The sequence below is a fragment of the Tachysurus fulvidraco genome, chromosome 13, assembly GCF_022655615.1.
Source record: "Tachysurus fulvidraco isolate hzauxx_2018 chromosome 13, HZAU_PFXX_2.0, whole genome shotgun sequence".
Taxonomy (NCBI): Eukaryota; Metazoa; Chordata; class Actinopteri; order Siluriformes; family Bagridae; genus Tachysurus; species Tachysurus fulvidraco.
The window spans coordinates 18,047,506-18,067,621 of record NC_062530.1 but is presented as its reverse complement, the minus strand read 5'-3'; the positions used below and the strand labels follow the sequence as shown (position 1 = coordinate 18,067,621).

The following is a 20,116-nucleotide window of genomic DNA, read 5'->3' as shown; positions in this document are numbered from 1 at the left end:
ATCACACCACTTTGGATAAATGTGTTCAAATCCCACGTCACTATGGCTTTAATATATGGTACGTGTTGTATGTGTGGGTAGAGGTCTGGCCCTATTCCAGAAATGGCAGATTGGTAGCCTACGTGAGAAACGGGGCTGCCAAATTTAGCCTCTGACTGAGCTAGTAGCACAAACAGCCATCAATAAGCAGGGGAAAGTTCTAGAAAGCGCTGTCTAGTAAGAAACAGCAGGACAAGCCAGTGCTCCTAAACCAAAAGGTAAAGTTAGGTTCAGTCAGATCATATTTTCTGCTATTTATCGGGTTGCTTGAAATATGTGCAGGTAAAATAAAAGTGGATGAAGTAAAAAATGACAAATGTAGCTTTGTTATGCTGTGCCATTTGCCAGGCATGGTTTGGCTCCACTGAATGGTTTGAGTAAAAATGATGTAAATCACCAAATCTCAACCACCACCTATGGGATATTTTGGACAGCGGTCTTGACCACCATAAGGGAAAATCTTATGTAAGAATTATGTTTCATCAAAGCTTTTTAGCTTTTTTTTTTTTTTTTTGTTAAGCAGGTCATTGTGGCCAACACATTGATTGGTAATAAACTTTATATAGAAATTTTTATTTATTTATTCATTTTTTTTTAAATGCAAAGTCTATATTGGACCAAGTGTTCCTATTATATGGAATACAAATAAACCCTAAAGTCTATGAAAAGCATCAGGACATTTTTATCAACTAGTTTTATGATTATTGAGTTGTAGATGTTTGATTCCCTGTCAGACAGATATATAAATAATCATTTCCAAACATGTAACTGTATTGTGTAAAATCTCACACATTCTAAGTCCTATAAATACACATTTTATACGCATAAATTGTCAAAAATGTTAAGAATCTTGTACTAGTGTTTATGTATCGTATACACTTGAATAGGTTATCTTTAAATAACAGATACATAAAGGCAAAGGCACTGAAAGTGATAACTTGATGTCTTGAGGAACTTTTGCACAGTGATATGTGCCAGACATTTCATAAAAACAAAAATACAACCATCATTCAAAACATTATGAAATGTGCCACAGTGATAAATAGACAATATAAACGGGGGTAATCTAAAATCTGCCTTCCTGCATGTGATAAGCGCATGTGACGTGAGGTGTCACACGAGACAGACATGCAGCAGTGAGGTAGTCACATGAGCAGTAGTGTAGGAACAACCCCGAGGCTCTCTTCCCTAAAAACATTGTAAGATTAAAAAAAAAGAAAAGAAAAAACGGACATGAGCCACTCCTTTTTTTTACCCTGCTTCTCAAAAGGATGGCCTGCTGAGTTTTCCATGCTGGAGAGCGCATTACAGCTTCATCAGCCGCTGTTTCATCTCACATTTAAACAGCTTTTGTTTTAATATTATAGCTGAGTGTGCACAATTTTCACAATATGTATTGGCTTTATGACTCTGATGCTGTACACTGAGTGCAATTGTGCTAATAAAGGGGACTATTATGCCTCAGTCATTATATTGCCTTGATATGTTGTTATACCTTAGGGCATAACTGAAACCTATACATATTGCCCTATTTTTGTCCTGTGAACATTCAGAGAAATAGAGATGGCTATTATTAAAGGATGATGAGTCACAGACATGAATTCGGAGCTTGTTTTTTTTTTTTTTTTATCTCAAGCATATAGCACACGCTCTAAATACTCCTCTTTCTACAAGTGTCAAACTTCAAAAATCATACACTGTCTGCAAAAAGACACTTTGGTACACACTCTGTTCAACTCCTGCACTAGTACAAATCATCAAATGCTCTTCAGATGTTTGTTACATGATAGATTGTTAAACCTGGTCAGTTCTGTATTTGTCATTTATGTAACAAGAACTTGGTGTAAAAGCAGTGATCAGACAATGACCTGTTGTGTGTCTGAGTACCCCCTCTGACCCCCCTTCTGACCCCATGTCTCTGCTGCTGACAGTAGTGCTGTTTATCCACTGTGTAAGCAAAGACTTTAGACCACAAGCCTGTCCGTTTACTGGACATGATTTACAACTGCCACTCTGTGTGCAGGACTATTTCTGTTAGTGATCTTATATTTATTAATGGCAATAAGCAAGTTTAAGCAATGACTGTAACTAAAGCAGATTAAAGACAGTTTGCTTTTGACTGTTAAACAATGAAAGAGATTAAATGTCATTTGTAAGCAAACCAAAATAATACAAAAAAAGTGTGCAGCTGTCAGTAAAACAATGTAATATTCATCTAAATGTGACATATAAAAAAGTATAAAGGGCGGCTCCCGGTTACAAAAAGCAAATAAAATCATATACACTGCAATATCGGGACATAGTCAACAAAGATACAGAATTGATATCGCAATATTAAAACATGTTGCTGTAAAACTCCATTAAAACCACAGTTAGATTTAAGATGGCATGATCTATGGATTAGTTTTGGATTAAGAAATGGAAAACTTCTTAAAAAAACACCTGACACACGTTAGTGTGATTCAAGTAACCATTTTAATTCAAGTGGCCCTTTTACTTAAGTTAATAAATAAATATTAACTATAACAATAGTGACTAGAACAAACTAAAATGGAGGACACCTTTCTGAGCACCACCACCTGATGGAACTTTTATCAATACTTTTTTGTTGAGAAGGTAACAATGGGGATTGTCATATAATTGCTACCTATTCAGGCCATCAGTCTGATATGCAAATCCTATGCAAACAGAGTGAATATGTAGCTCTCTCAGAATGACAGCTGTCCTGTTGGATCACACATACAGCCTGTTAGATAAGAATATCCTTCTTGGCATGGCAAGAGCAAGTATACATTTATATCAGTGGAAATGTCCAGACGCCATTACAGAAAAATACAGAAGCCCTAAAAAAGGACAGGAAACTGTAATTTGCAACCGCAGTACAGTATGCTACTGCCACGCCATGCAAAATATATCTTCATCTGTACCCACACCAAACAGACATGCTGTGGGAAATTCTGGACTTTCCCTCAACACACAAAACACTCAACTGAAGCACGTTTTGCTTCCAGAAGAACATTTTGTCCCTTCTCCCAGTGCCTTTGTCCCTTGCCGTACTCTTAAACCTTCTGCCATTGCTGAGTGGTGGGTGAACCCATCTGCAAGCCCACAAAGAACACTTGATAGCGGTGCTTCCACATGATGAAAGCTCCTAGCAAGCAGACGATAGCCTGAGCCAGATTCAACACCATCTGCAGCAGGTAGTACATCATGAGAGTGCTTGTGACGGCAGTGCAGTCTGTCACCTCGGCGTAGGTGAAGGTGCGTGCGATGGGGTCCTCTGGCTCCAGTGTGCAGATACAGTCTTGGTTTGTCTCCCTGCATATGAAGCCATTGGTCAAAGAGTAGTGGTGGCCTTGGAAGGCAATTACTATAATGGAGATGACTAGCCCCACTGAACACAGGATGAAGTACATAAGCTGAAATTACACAAAGAAGGACAAAAGAAAATTTGGTCAGGGATATCTCTTGACTTGATCATGGCATGAATTTTCTTGTACACTCTAAGGCCAAAAGTATTGCGAAGCCTGAATATGACCTCCATATATAAACCCTCTTCAAACATTTAATGCAAAGTTGGAGGAACAGAATTGTCTGGAATGTCTTATGCTGTATGCTGTAACATTAAGATTTGCCTTCACTGGAACTAGGACATCATTGTGCCTCAAAATTGATATAGACATGTTTTTTCTAGGATTTTTTAAAAGGACTTGGCTGCGTTGCACAAAGCCCTGACCTCATACCAACTGAACACCTTTGGGAGGAACTGAAACACCATCTTCAAACAATCCTACATGTCCCACATCAATGCTAAATCTGACTAATGCTCTTGTGGCCGAATGTACAATTCTCTACAATTCCCCAAAGCAACATATCAAAATCTAGAGGAAATCCTTTCCAGAGGAGTATAGGCTGTTATAGCAGCCAGAACAGGTTGTAATAGGGATGTTAAACCAGCACATATGTGTGTCATGGATGTACTTTTGGTCATATAATGTAGTAGTAAATAAGGTATAATAATGTATACCTAAAAATAAGGTATAATATATAAGAGGAACTCATCACAGCCTGATAACACGAAGGGCTTTTCCAACAGGTTTCAAAGCTAAAACTGGAAACGGACAACTCTATGACTTGTGAGAGATGTGAAACTATAAAATTATGTGTGTGCTGAACATACCACAGCCCTAGACAAAGTATGATCTCTACATGACCTTTGTCTGAACACCACTTACATTACGTACAAGTATATTTTCTATAGACAGACACGTGGTTAGGCATTGGCTTCATTATCTCCTGACTGTCAGTGCAAAGAGTGAAATGAAGAGCTCTAAACTCCAAAGTCTAATAGGTGCTAAAACCAACACATACAATACATGAAGAAAGTAAATATTACTTTAATATATTGTAATTATCAATACAACATAAATAACACAAGGAAATTAAACAGAATGTACATTCCTATCTGTGTTTGTTAAACTAAGCCCCATCTTTGATGAACTCTTGGTGTCTTCCCTGATTAATGCTGTGGAATTTATAAATTTGGTTCTATTTTTCTCATGATTATGTGATTATATGATGAAATATATATATGTGATTAAGAACAAGTTTATGTGCTTTTGGCCTTACATAATGTATACATGTTTGTTCTTTGTTACCTCATGATGTTTTGACTGGTTTTTGTTCCCTTGTGATGTTTTTGCCACTGCTCATGTTTTCTGTCTTTCCTCTTAATGCCTTGAGCATTATCTAAATGTTATTGAGTGCAGCCTAATTACATACACCTCAATATATAAAAGTCAACTTATTTCAGCTTATAATAATAATAATAATAATAATAATAATTTTATTATAATTATTGTTGTTGTCTTTATTATTATTATTATTATTATTATTATTATTATTTATAACAGATTTAATGGTGCTGTGTGGATTTGTTTTGACATGGTTTTCATGATGCTGTTGATATATTTAGTTTATTTTTAATAAGGTGTATATATACTGAGATCACATGGCACATCAACACAGAGTTCAATGCCATTAAATAAATTATGTACAATTAAGTTAGGGATTTTTACAGCAACTGGGTGAATATTTAGCAATTACACCTTGATGTTGTTTGTTTTTTTGGAAATTATTTGCCATACTATATTGCTACCCCAAAACCCCACCTCACCCCCTCCCCTTCCATACACATTTCAACATCAAAGGATTTCATGAGTAAATTCATGACATGACAATGCTCTCATTTCATTCCCAGGTTGTCACGCTACAAAATGTAGAAATGATGCCAAATGGTTATGCAAACAGAGAAATGACTAGACGTCTTGTTGAACTCATTTAGTTTTACAGCACCGAAATTACATTATTGTTTATTATCAGGTTCAGAGGAACTGCAATGACTTAACGTGAAAGACATTGATGTCTTTCAAATTGGCTAAATTTGAGCTTTAACTCTGGGTTAGCCATTACACTACTATCCCAGCGGTGCTGTAATTTAGCCCTGCACACATTTCGGGTGTCTACGGCCAATTATACAATCCTTAGCTAATGTGCAAATGGAATAGCTGAGGTGTTCATAATTATATTTTTTCCTCGTGTCCTTCTCTCTCTGTCTGTTTCTCATATTCACTCTCACCTTTATGATGAACTGTGTGTAGGTCCTCTCATCAGGCAGATAGGTGATGAAATAGAGCACAAAGCCCAGGACAGATACAATGCATAACTGCAACACAATGCACAGATCATTGGTTTAATAAACTTTCTTTCAACCACATGAATGTTGTCTTTCAGCTACTTTTATTTGCACCAATTAGCACAATTCTAAGATATTATTCTCCATGGAAAAAGCAAAACAAGCATGTGTGACTAACATCCAGAGGTGAAAAAATGTTGTCATTGTGTCCCAAGTTATAAACACATGCCAGCCTTCTTGATTGGACTAATCTTATTTGCCGCTCTATTCATTTCTGCCAAGCTTTCCATGATTGTTGTAATTAGCATTGTGCAACTCAGCACTCACTTGTCATCTGATAGTATAATCACTGATTTGCCAAATTGAATATATTTTCCTCTTTCTAAGATAACACACTCTTTCTCAGGGCTCCAGGAGTCTTGTGACCAACGTGTGGTATCCAATTTTATTGTTTTTCCCAGGTTCTTAAGCAGAGTAATCTTGATGACCTCAGTGTTTTTCTCTAGCAGCAGTGGTCTCGTGAGTGGTGAACCGGGAATACCCAGAGACACTCTGATGTATTGTGTGTGTGTGTGTGTGTGTGTGTGTGTGTGTGTGTGTGTGTGTGTGTGTGTGTGTGTGTGTGTGTGTGTGTGTGTGTGTGTGTGTGTGTGTGTGTGAAGCCTAGCATTCTAGCAATCTCACATGATAAGACAGTAAAAGTAGGACCGAGGCTGATGGATAACAGGAAAGAACTATAAAATGGATCTTTATTCAGACTCACAAAACCAATTAAAATGTCACAAAAAAGTGCCATGCAGTGCCTTGCCAGTAAGACAAAAAAAAAAACCTGAATGGTTATACAGAGAGTGCCCTCAGGAATTAGTATCACCCTTATGATATAAAAATTAATAATGAGCAAAAAGGTAGCAGCGGTTTCCAAAATTATTAGGACACTCACAATTAATCTACTGTGGCATCTTCCTACGAATTACAGCAAACAGAACCAAGTTTATCGGTTTAGACTCTTAAGTATTGAAGACTTCCTTCAATAGGATTCAAATCAGTGGGGTTCAAATTTGAAGACTATGCTGGTCACCGTGAAATGATGGCAAAACTGGATTTGTCATTCTTTAACCGTTTTGTTGTTTTGGAAGCATGTTTGGCTTTTCATCATGTTGAAAGCTCTGTGAACAAGTCTGAACCTCCAAGCAGAGGGAACAAGGTTTAAACCTGGAATATCTTGGTACATCACGGGGAACCTGAAGTACCAGCCACAAAAAAAGCCCCAAAGCATCTCACATCTATATTATAAAGCAAAGTATGAGGTGCATTCCCTTTCATGATGTCCCCTTTTGTCACCAAACACAGTACTGGTGTCTATGACTAAAATGTTTGATTCTAGTTTCATCTAACCAAAACACACCATGCCACTTGTTGTTCTACTTAAGCTTGGTGTTTAGAGGTACATTTAATAAGATGCTCTCAGAAAGAGCTTTTTTCTTTCAATGCTTCCAAATAGCTTGTTTTTGTGAAAGTGACATTTAACAGATAATTTTGACAATAACAACAATCAACTAAATGTAATCATTCTAAACACAAGTTTCCAGCTGTTTCGCACACGTGAAACCTCTTATTTTAGCCTTAAATGTGATTAATAGTATTTTAGTGGCTTATATATCGATTGTGTTTTTATACCCATTACCTGTTTGTGCAATACCTTTTGTTATTTTGTTTTGTTTTTTTATGTTTGCAATCTCAAATTTACACTTACAGGGAAACAGGAACTGGTTAAATGCAAAAAAAAAAAAAAAAAAGTTTTTGGGGACTGATAGTGAAAACAATTATGCAGGTATTTTTTTAGAATGACAATTCTTTGTTTAAAGTGTGTCATGCTCTTTATGTGGACACATATTGTGATATAAGATGACATTTTTACCTTTAAATATGATTAGATCTTATACTTGCTTCTCTATAAAGGCTAATTATTTGCACCACTTGCTACACTACATGGCACATTAAAACGTTTAATGTGCTTTGAAGTCTATTCACAGAAACTGCACAGAAAATGTAACCTGAGCTCTGGACCGGACCAGGATCATGGAGGCAGCAATGCTACTCACTATGCCACTGTGTACTGTTATCTTGATATTCTATTTAGTTTTCCTCAGCAACAGCAAATGTGGTTTAGTTATGTGGTTACACAATCAGAATAGATGGGGTTTCTGTACATTGATTGTCTATATTCCAGGATGAAATAAATTTCAAAATAGAAATTGGAGAATAACTTTTTCCAACATCAAGCCCTGAAAAACCAAAATATGGAACAACCAAAAAGAACACGATATCCCATAGCATATATTTTGGGCACAGACACTAGTTTGATGATATTTAACTAATTCTGCTGAAATATAAAGTACAAAAATGCTTAGACGTGTAATACATGCACACTGAGACAGATTAATGTAAAATGAGGCTCCAGTGCAGCAGCAGTAATGGCGGCGTGGCTACTGGCACAGTAAGGTGGAGTGTAATGCTGGCCTCATGCAGGGCCCTGACTGTGAGAAAGCATGCTGGGACCTGAGGAAGAGGATGGTTAGATGCTTACAATAATTCCAGCCCAATGTGGGGTCTCCCTGGCCAGCAGAGAGGGGCTGATGGTGGTCATGAGGAAGGCCACGACTGTGATGGCGATGCCCAGTAGCAGCTGCAGCAGGGCGATGAGCAGTGGGAAGCGGCAGCCGCAGCATGTGTGGCTTCCCTCGGCACCTGAGACTCTTCGACCTGGCTTGGCCTTATTCTGCCCTGCACCAGACCCCGCTGGGCTCTTCTCTGACCCCATGCTTCCTCCTGACTTCCTTCCTCAAGCACAGTGACTTACTCTTTCGGTTCTTTACCTCTTTCTTCCCTTTAACCGTTTTCCTTTTTTTGTCTCCTGTTTTTCTTCTTCTCTCCTATCCCTGACTGGCCCTCTGTACTGTTTACCACCCCCCTGCCCTGCCCTACTCCTCCCCTCCCTGCCTGGGGTTCCTCTCCGAGCCAACCCGCCCGGCTGCAGCTATTTGGAATCAAAGAGGGCTCTGAACTAATATGGAAAACATTTTGAACTGCCTGAGAGCCACATATAGAGCAGCAAGAAGTGGAGAACAGGAAAAGGAGGGAGCAGTGAGAGAAGACCGAAAGGGGGACTCCAACACACGACCACAATAACATCAGCAGCAAACAGAGCCGGGAAACAGGAGAAGGAGGAAGAGGTGCTGTGAGTTAATAATTAGCATTAACATCCCACATCACAGTCAAACGTGGGCGAATCTGGATTCCTGCCAAGTGTTCACAGTTCACAACACCCAAATTGTCACATGATACCAATAGAGAAGTAATGTGACCTACAGGCATGTGAGGGGGATACAAACAATTCTTTACAAAAGCTTCATGTTTGTGAGTTTGGTTTTAATATATTAGATATATGTAGTGTATATTCAGTGCGCCATGCTGTACATGATATAATATATATTAATGTTTTCATGAACATGCAGTACATGGAAAATATGTATATGTAATTTCTAATAACATGCATGTTATTTATTACACACATTTTTACATCAATTTGTATTTTGTTGACTTTTTTTTTTACTTTTTGTTGACTGTTATATTTAAAAATTATGTTTACTTGCCACATTTTAGGCACACACAAACCTTGTTGATTAACTTTATAGGAGTCCAGATATAGTCTTGGGATCACCTTTTTTATGATTTATTTTTTTAAAATGGCTGAAGATTTGATTGTTTTTATTGGTTCAATTTGCCAACAACACTTACTCAAACCTTCTTGTATTTTTAATGCTATAAACTTGTTTATGTTTATTCCTTATTGTACCAAAAGGGCAAGTTAACACAAGGAAGCTAATCACATCATTCTTTAATAAAATTATACTTCTATTTTGTAATATTTATTACATAAACAAAGGCATGTTCTGTTCTATTTGCAGAAATATCAAAGCCATATATATATATATATTCTTAGTTTATTCTTCTTTCATTGACATGTAGGTCTGTTTTACTTTTTTTCCCCTACATGTCCCACAATGCTTTCTGACTACCAGATCTAACAGATAAGGTTCCAAGACTTCATCATTCATGCTATTGCTTACATTAACTTGTCAATTCAGAGTCTCTGCTATAATTCAGCACTACTGTTAAATACATGCAAAGCATTCTGGGAATTTGAATGTTACGATTTTGCAGTTTTCTCTACTTACATATGCAGAATTATTATTTTTTGTTTATTTAATTTAATGTTATTCTTTTTAGAAGCTACCAGAGAAAAAAACAGAGAAAAGTGTTATCACTTTTGTTTGTGAAGAAATTTCCCCCTGTGATGTTAGCACAGCAAAAGACCATTAACTTCTCACAAGAATCATTCAAATCCTTCCGACTAATTGGCACCAAAATCAGTATAAACATCTTAAATATTTTCATGTAAACAACGTAATGGTTGTTTTTTTATCCTAATCACTATTGCAATACGGTAGAAAACCATGTCTTGTGTGTGTCTACAGGTTCACAAAGGGGCACGTGAGGGTGCACCTGAACGGAACAGCCCCTTAGTGTGAGTGCACTACAGGAGCCATAGCGCACGTGTTAAAGCACGCAGCACGAGTGCGCGCGCCTCACTGGTGTACACGATCGGATTTCTGATCGCAGGGTGTTCACTAGATCTAACGGTAGGTTTTTTCCCCTCCCATCGATCCCGAAATGTTCAAATTGGCTTTAGGACCATGTAAGTTTAGTGTTGTAGTTTAAACCCCTCCTTTATCTTTAGCTATCTATCTATTTATGAATAGCCATCACAGTGTCGTCATCTGTGTGTCAGACAGCTGTCTCTGATTGGTTGCACGGACTGTAGACGCTTTCTGCGGCGGCGCGGGGTCTCGAGAGGTCGCTAATTAGCGAGCAGACTTTTTCGAGCGGGTGCCGTTTACACGTGAGCTCGCAGCAGTTCCGGGCGGTGGCGCGCGCACGCTCTGGTTCCCGTGCATAGTGGCAGCTCGCGCTGAGCTCGGCGTCATTCTGAAGCGCTGTGCTACCGGACATAACGCACGGCTCTCTCTCTCTCTCTCTCTCTCTCTCTCTCTCTCTCTCTCTCTCTCTCTCTCTCTCTCTCTCTCTCTCTCACTCACTCTGTCTCTCTCTCTGCTCTCCTAGCACTTTCGGTCTGCTCGGAATAACACACGCACCTCTGCCAAAGAAGCGGATGAGAGAAGGTGAAAAGTTATGGATGAAAGAATATCCCGACTGCAGGACAGAGCGTTCCTCGATCACGCAGACTTCCTGGGGTAATGCTCTCTTTCATAAAAAACCTATTTATATATAAACTCAAAGCACCGTTTGCCAATTGCATGATATGATTTAAATGGATCTGCGTCCTAAGATCTGGGATTTTTACCTTTTTTTTTAAGGGTCGATTATTCGTCTCTTTATATGTGCAAGTCAAAAAGAGGCATGAAGCGAGAGGAAGGAAAGGTGAGTGTGGATCCGAGCCATTGTTCCCAGCCAGGTGACTGGAAATCATTTGTTCACCGTGTCACTTTTACTAAAATGTTTACCAAACCACGTTCACATTTGCACAACTTTCTGTTGTCTGATTGTGTTTTATTTAAAGCAGGACGCTTATAAGTTACCGCACAGACTGATAGAGAAGAAGCGGAGGGACCGGATTAATGAATGTATTGGACAATTAAAAGACTTATTACCAGAACACCTTAAATTAACGGTATAAAATCTACATCTTTTGAGTTTATTATATTGTTTGTTTGCGACATCGATGATAAAGTTTATGTCATGAAACGCGTATATTTGTAGACACTGGGTCACTTGGAGAAGGCGGTTGTGTTGGAGTTAACTCTGAAACACCTGAACGCTTTGACGGCTGTCACTGAGCAGCAGCACCAGAAGATCCTGGCACTGCAGAACGGTAAATCTCTCTCTTTCTCACACACACACACACACACACACACACACACACACACACACACACACACACACACACACACACACACACACACACACACAGTAACGTTTACGTGAGCGAACCTAACAGCATGTAAAGTGACTTTGTCTGGAACGTGTGTGCGCATGGGTATAAATCGATGTCCTTTGTGTCTTATCAGGAGACCGTACGCTGAAGTCCTCCATCCGCGCAGACCTGGACGCTTTCCACTCGGGATTTCAAGCATGCGCTAAAGAGGTGCTGAAGTACCTGAGCACCGTGGAGAAGTGGACCAGCTGTGAGCAGAGGTGCACGCAGCTCATCGAGCATTTGCACAAAGTTTTGGCGCGACTCGTGCAGCCGCAGTTAGGCGCACAGGAGAGAGACGGACAGACCAATTGCGTTCCCGTCATCCAGAGGACTCAGAATCCTGAGGCCAACGAGAACGACACGGACACCGACAGCGGATACGGTGGCGAGACCGACAAAAACGACGCTAGAGCCGAAAAAGCATGCGACACAGTCAGAGTCGGTGGAGTTAAAATAAAGCAAGAGTTCGGGGACGAGCGCGTCGCCAAAAAGCCCAAAATGAGCTGGAGTGAAAACAGCGGCGCAGGAAGCGCGGAGCAGCCAAACTTAGCGTTTATGAACTCACTGATGGGGATGGCTGGAATGGGGCAACAGACTCCGTTCTGCGTGCCGTTTTACTTCATAAACCCGTCGGCAGCTGGGTCCTACATGCCTATTTTCGATAAGAGCAGTCTGGAGAAGTTAGTATACCCAGCGCTTAGCGGGCCTTTCCCGTGGCTCTACCCCGGCATCACTGCGCACACATCAGCCGCCGCAGCTGCTGCTTTCCCCGGAGGCGCTCTCGAAAAAAGCCTGGGGTTCGGCGCAGCTTCACAAGAACAAGACTGCCCTTCTCCTCCTAACGAGGCACAACAATCCAACAGGGTAGCTGCGTCCTCCCTTACTGACGAGGAACAGAACTCAGACCACGATCTTATGGAGGACCAGACCCAGGAAACCAGCACTACAGGCTAAAAGCCTAAAGGGACACTTGACCTTTCGCGCGCTCTTGTTGGCTTGTGACATTGTGTGTTTATCTATTCCTTAATTTAATCATCATCGAGTACTCTGTGGCCTGTAGTGTTTCTATGGATTTACCGATAAAAGCAGTTATTTGTTATTCTTTATTTTGGAGCTGAAAGTGTGTGCAAAACAGGGTTTTGAGCAGGTCTTTGTGTAGGGACATTGCAACAGGGGACATTGGAACAAAACCTAGTGCCTTTTGCACTGAATGCTGACACTGGATTGGGAATGGACTCTGACTGACAACAGCATACAGTCTGTCTATTGGCTTTAGCAGATATCTGAAAATCGGTTAAATTGAGGATTTGTTTTTATTTGCTGAGGAAACGTAGTATATGTGCAATACTGTCGAATTGATCGCTGAATTATAACCTACTGCACCTCTTATTATTGATTTGGATTCATGCTGGCATCTTGGATGTATTGTATGACAGTGACCTCAAGCAAGCTGAAACGACTGATGCAGTACTTTTAGGAACAGCTTTATTTTTGGTGGATTTTAGCCTACAGGATTTACCACTGATAGTGAGATTCTTATTTCACGGTTTAATCTTCAGTGCTTGAAAGAGTTACTTAAATACCTCAAGATACTTTCGCATTGAGAGCCAGATTCATTCCTACAGATGCTCCTCTGGTAGGGGCAGTGCAGTGAACTGAATAATCTTTGTTAGGATGAAAGTAGTTTTCAATTGTAGTCAAGCAGAACTTGTGAGTAGCCTTGTAAGTCCTTTGACTTACTGTTCTAACAGTCCTATCTCTCTCTCACTTATAACTCATTTGAATTGAGTTTAAGTGATGTGTGAAATTACACTCTGGATATTTTGGCTTAGCATTGGCTTGTCAATATAAGCAATCTATAAAAGTATTTGTGATATTGCAACATTGTGACACCCTCTAAAATAATTTGACAGCTTCTATACAATTTTCTAGACAGTAAGGCTTATGGAATCACAGTTTCCACAGGGATTTTCTCATGAAAGTCCAATTTAGTCTAGCACATGAATCTGAAGTGGTCCATGTGGCCCCATTTAATAAAACATCTCAGTATATGGAGAGCTACTGTATAGGACATGCATCTCCAGATACGTTAGCACCTTGTGGATCTTTGATATTGAATGTAATCTGTTTTCTGTCGATATGAACGTTTGTAAATATTCTGATAAAAGTAGATCCACGAGGTAAAGTGCACTTGTTGATGCCTTCTTTGTTCCTCTAAAACTCTTCTCACACATTATTTATAATCCATTACCCTTTGTATTCTGCCTGTAATTTATATATACAGTATATATTTTCTTAAAGAAATCCTCATGATTAAAAGGCAAGTCTTGGATTAAATGTATAAATACTGAAATAAACTATAATAGCTTAAAGCTAAATAAATTTCAGTCGAATTCTTCTGACAGCTCTGCTATACAGTAAATGTTTTTGCAAGTTAATCTTGAAAAGCTTATATCAATTCACTAGTAGTCTCACTCACTGATTAGGGCAAAGAAATATTTTGCATACTGCTATTAATCCCAGTATTTTTTTTAGTAAAGATAGCTCCCAAAACAAGAATCACTGCATCGGTATAGATATTATTATTACAACCTAAGCTTTTGAATTACTACAATACTGTCTGTAATATATTTCAGAGCTGATTATTGACACAAGATCTAAAGTGATTGGGAATTTTGTAGAACATGTGTAATGTATGTGATCATTGCACATAACCATTCAAAGAACGCATAATAACTGCATTGGAGAAAAATAGGAAAAAATGAGGGCTTTTATTACATGGACTGATCAATATTAGATTGACTGCAACCAATACCTTTCCAGTGGGTGTGAGCATATGTGTATTTAAGCAAAATTTTGCATAAAAAACATTTTATAGGCCCCTTATAGCCTCTTTGATTCAACTGTCTTTTTGCCTATGTAGTGGCATGTGTATGTAAATAGTTTGTGAATACGCAAAAATGTCCAATGTTTATGTTGTAGAAGAAATCTTTGGATTTTATAAAGAATAAACCTAAGCAAATGTTGCACATTTCGCTAACGCTTTACACTACTGCTGTTATAAACTATTGCTCACAGTTGTCAAATAAATATAAGCTCAAAGACTAACAAGTGCCCTTTTTCTTAATGGATTATTTCTATACACCCACTGACGCTGTCTCATTTGATCACTTTTACTACACATTGTACTGCATTATCCTTTAAGCTGGGGTAAGTTTCATCATTCCCTAACACGTAAACACCTGATCCAACTTGTGAAGGCCATGACCATCAGCTGATGAGCTGATTCATATGTGTTAGCCATAGGGACAACAAAAACTGGAGAATGTTATCTAACATTTCTTATGTGATTATTACAAGACAAATATGAGATCATTCTATTTTTAGATGCTTCTAATAATTGTTCCAGATAATTTTGAAACAGAACCTGAATATGTCAGGCATTTTTTGTCAATAAGACAAAATAAGAATAAGTATTTAAAAGAATAAGTATTTGTTAATAAGAAAAAAATAGATAAATTTGTCTATATTCAGTATATTTTTCACTTACTAAAGGTGTATGTAAGAGTTGATGGCTCCATAACAAACACAGACCTTCAGTGACAGTTGCATAATGAAGGTGCAGAGACTTCTGAAATGTTAGGGCTTGATTATTTGATTCAAAACTTTGTAATAGATTTATCCTAATCTGGATTGTGGTGAATCTGGAGCCTACTCCAGGAAGCAGTTATAAAGCAGTTGCAGAAGATGAATGAACGAATGAATAAACATTGAAATAATGACAACAGTCATGACTCATTTTCGCTGTTAATACAAGCCTGCACATTTTATACTAAATATTTATTGGGGTTAACTTTAATGGTAACTTGATGTCTATTTCTGAACAAATCAGGTGACTTGAAAGTCATTGGACTGGAATGTACAGTAAACCAGGGCTTAGGTCCAATCATGTGACATGAGATGGAAAAAGAATTGCTCACTTTTCACTCCAGGGCAAAACAACACCCAGATTTTAAGGTGATTTTTAGTGCACCTTACAGCTACCTTGGGAAAAATGTTTACATGCTGTAACAAAAGTCCGTACAAGTTGATCACACTGGCCAAAAATATTAGTGTACACATGAAGCCCTTATTTCTCTGAAAGGAAACTTCCTAAATTATGACCCTATCAAGAAATTACTGTATCGATAATCTATAAATGGTAGAAACAGCCTTTGTTATTTTAATCTGATTTTCCAGATCAGTTATAACACACTAGAAAAATCCAGTGTAAATCCTCTTACAGATACAGAAATACTATAAATACCTACTGTACAAAACACCTATTTTGTTCTCTGTTATTCTAACCCCGCTTGGCAGTTTGAGGGTGTATGGGGTGTGATGAATTATGGCCTTTTATTCCCATTCACTTGTCACTGTGGACCACAGGCCTGTCTCAGTACAACCTCCAAAGTAGCAAAAACATTGGATGGCAGTTCATTTTTGTTGTTCTCTAAAACTATTTGCGGCGCTTCCCATATGAATCAGGGGTCACAGCTTCAGGGTTGATGTGGATCTAAAAGTCCTCCTCATCAGTGATGCACGGTGCAGTCAGTCTCTCACTTCCAGACATATTAGAGCTTGAATAGGTGATAATGTAAAAAGCTAATCATGGCAACACAGACATTCAGTTTTGCCTGGTGTCAGAGGGACTTTTCTCACCCCGATAATGGTTCTTATCCATTTTTAGGTGTATAATTAATTTATTAACATATAATTTCACATAATTTATTAATTTATAAAAAGATGCAGTTTGTCATGTTACAGAGAAGTCCTGAACACTATCCACGTCTAGAAATGTAAAATGACTGTACATTAAGCTTAGACACTAGAAATTCATTTTAAAATAAACATGTCTGTATTAAATACATCCAAATACCAACATTTATGCATTTTTATTTATAAATGTTTTTTGAAAATAAAGAAATTAAAAATTTATATTTCTGACATACAGGTCCCCATGCATGTTGTTGCTATAGAAATTATAATGCATTAGAATTAACACATTTATATAAATCTTGAGCCCGGAGCTACTGCCAGGGTTGCTGTTATAGAAAATTAATGAACACCCATGTGACCAATTAGATTTGGGAATTTTACAGCCCTGTGGTGTAATAAAAAAAATACCTCAACAACATCGCACTCATTATTCAGTAGTAAATATAAACTGTAAAACTTGAAATCCAGAAGAAACCAGTACGAAAAAATATGGTATGGTATGAGACCATAATTTATGGATGACTATAAATCAGTCCTTGAGGTAGGGATGAGCAAATAACTTTATTCATGGGCCATTTCCAGTGCTGTTTAAAGGAAGAGCTGTGTAGTTTTGTAGCTGTAACAGATTTTGCTACCTTTAACAAAGTAAAAGTAAAGGCATCAGGTATTGTGTTTACTTAACTGGTAGCACTTAGAGGCTTGGAGTCTTGTTTATTACACAGAAGAGTATTATTGTATATGTTTATTATTGTAAGGAATACAATATAATGGGCTGTGATGTAATTGGAAAATAATTAATGAGGATAAACTGCAATGTTGGTTGTTTTCCAGTAACAAGGGTTTTATTCCTTACAGAATTTTGCCAAAAAAATATTAATTAAACAATGCAGCTTTTTTTGTTAATAAAAAAATGCATAAAGTCTGTAAAAGTTTGTATGAACAGTACAGCTTTAACTATGATTCATAGAAAGTGTTGATACTGAAGGCTACAAAGAATGTTAATAAATGACTAGAAAAGGTAATGTGCACCTTAATGTGCATTAATATAAACCTACAATTTGCCGTGTAGCATAACACAAGTAAAAATAGTTAAGTAACTACTGTCAGGAGCATTTTGATATAGAAAATTAATCACCATTCACATTTTGTTTGTCAGTGTGATCTGGTGCATGTTTTTTATTTTTTAATAAGGAAAGTGTTGTAGTGTTACCCCTTTTACAGGTTACACTACAACATGAACCTTAGTTTCTAATAAGTCAAAAGAATTTAAAAGATAATCAATAATCAAAAAATTTTTTTACTGACTGAGAACAAAATCTAAAGTCGCATATGAGGCAAAATGAGGAGTCCACTTCCACTTTATTACCTAGAGCACAATCCCACCTAGTGGTTACACTGCAGTAGTACATCAGATTACATCATGGATAAAACCGTGCCAGAGAGGCAGTTGTTGTTTGGCAGTTTATTAAACTCTATTCGCACTTTTCCTGAAAACTCTTGACCTTGGAATAAACACTAATCGTCGAATTTATTAGAAACACCTGTAAACTTGCAGTTATCTAATCAGCCAAGCATGTTGCAGGCACAGAGCTTCAGTTAATGTTCACATTAAAACATTAGAATGAACAAAAGTAGTGATGCCTTATAGCTCTTTATAACTATGGTGTGCAGAAAAGCATCTCACCAGGCACAAAACACTAAATACCAAGGTTCCAACTCCTGTCAGCCAAGAACAAGAATCACTTCATTCAAAGCAGAAAATTAAATAGACCATTTTTAGTGATTGTTTTCTTGGCTTTAGGTTATATTTTATATGAATATAAATTATGATCACAGGTTCTAAAATAATGCATAGCATGTAAACACTGGAATGTATTTACAGTCAGGTCCAAATATTTGGATACTGACAAAATTGTTAGACAAAATCAGCTGTCTAATACAATGCATTTAAGAGTTTTGACTTTCAGCTTTAATTTGAGGGGATTTACATAAATATCAGATGAATGGCATTGCAGCAATTTTTAATTTGTGGTCCAAAAGCAATTGAATAATTGGCTGCTCAGCTGTTTCATTGCCAGTGAGTGTTATACCCTGATCATTTTACTAAGGAGTAATCAGATATAACAGCTACTGATGATATCAGGTAGCATGTACATTTGAAATCTGTTGCTGATAACACTCAATATGAAGTCCAAAGGGTTTCCAGTGTCAGTGAAGCAAGGAATCATTACTTAACATTTGGCGAGGCCAAATCAACTATTTGGTACATACTTAAAAAGAAATTGAAAGGCCCAATCCATTCTTTCCCTCCATATGAAGATTTTTAGGTAATATATCCTCAGTTCGAACAATACTTCAAGATTGAGGTTAAATGTTTGTAGGATTGTAGGAAATTAGAAGTCAAGCTATGGTAGTACTTTAGTGGAAACATTTATGTATGTTAGTGGAAACATTTATGTTCATCTCAGAAAATCACTCAAATATTTTTGTCCTCTATTCCTTTATCCATGCCCTGTCTAATAATTTACACCATGCTGGATTTATCTATTTATTTATTTATTTATTTTTTTGCTAATTTGCATAATGTTTGCAAAATGTACTTTTACACACTACAAGATGATATAATAGTATTTCTGGCCCATCTTCACAAACGTCTGTGTCATACTACTCCTTGTGTGTACCTCAATAATGATTAAAACATTTGTAAACAATACAGCTGATACACATTAATCCATACTGATGAGGCAGAGCCTAATTTACTCAAATAGCTGTAACTCATAAGTTTGGGGTGAGATTGTTTATCCAAAGAGGATGGAGCTAAGGTCAGATAACTGATTTTTGGAACCGTAAATCCAATCAAACCAAAATTGGGTATCTATGCTAATCTGTAGATGGATTTTTTTATGGCGATTACTTAAAAAAAAACATGGCTGCCATCAGCCAGTCAGCCTTAAGTGGGAATTTTCATGTTTGTGCACACAAAAATCTGCATATATATTTGAAAAAGTAAAGTTTATAGTGAATATGTTTAGATTGATTTTATTTAATCCGATAACTGTTTCTCGGGTACTGTATTTCGTAACCGTCTGATCGAGCTTAAATTCGGTATGGTGCATCCATCTGTAACCTCCCCTGGTGGTCCAGGGCAGGATCCTGCATTTACATTGCCATGTCCTGGGGTAGATTCCTAGGGAGTAAATCAACCTAGCCACTGAAGGATCAACTCTCAGTGCCTGTCTGAAGCCTGGATAAAATAGGAAGGTTGTGTCAGAAAGAGCATCAAAACCTGTGCCAAATAAAACATGCAGATCAGATGATGTGCTGTAGTGACCCCGAGCAGCCCCAACAACATCTGTCTGCAAATATGTAAGTGGACTTATGATTAAAAGTAAAAAACAAAAATATGGCTGTTGTCAATTAGTTTTCAGCAGGTGTTTAACATGGCTAGCATTGAACTCCACAAACTTGATTTTTTCATCCGTGATCTCTATTGTTATATATTATGTTATATATATATATATATATATATATATATATATATATATATATATATATATATATATATA

General features: G+C 37.6%; 2 protein-coding genes across 7 annotated transcripts; one reads left to right on the top strand and one right to left on the bottom strand.

Moving 5' to 3' along the window:
* Positions 1-1,640: 1,640 nt before the first annotated feature.
* sspn (sarcospan (Kras oncogene-associated gene)) lies at positions 1,641-8,705 on the bottom strand. Its single transcript, XM_027161432.2, has 3 exons — positions 8,322-8,705; positions 5,678-5,764; positions 1,641-3,458 (listed from the first exon to the last, which is right to left on the bottom strand). Exons 1-3 carry the CDS (start codon positions 8,553-8,555, stop codon positions 3,099-3,101), a joined length of 681 nt encoding a protein of 226 aa, XP_027017233.1. The 5' UTR covers positions 8,556-8,705; the 3' UTR covers positions 1,641-3,098.
* A 112-nt stretch (positions 8,706-8,817) lies between these two features.
* On the top strand, positions 8,818-14,900 carry bhlhe41 (basic helix-loop-helix family, member e41). Of its 6 annotated transcripts, none has more exons than XM_047822180.1 (7): positions 8,818-8,967; positions 10,273-10,437; positions 10,587-11,049; positions 11,173-11,236; positions 11,376-11,486; positions 11,576-11,687; positions 11,884-14,900. In XM_047822180.1, exons 3-7 carry the CDS (start codon positions 10,988-10,990, stop codon positions 12,744-12,746), a joined length of 1,212 nt encoding a protein of 403 aa, XP_047678136.1. In that variant the 5' UTR covers positions 8,818-8,967; positions 10,273-10,437; positions 10,587-10,987; the 3' UTR covers positions 12,747-14,900. The 6 variants fall into 6 exon arrangements, with proteins under 6 accessions (XP_047678136.1, XP_047678138.1, XP_047678135.1 ...); XM_047822182.1 differs by lacking the exon at positions 8,818-8,967 and adding an exon at positions 9,008-9,151 and having other exon boundaries at positions 10,919-11,049; XM_047822179.1 differs by lacking the exon at positions 8,818-8,967 and adding an exon at positions 9,008-9,151 and having other exon boundaries at positions 10,591-11,049.
* Positions 14,901-20,116: the final 5,216 nt, after the last annotated feature.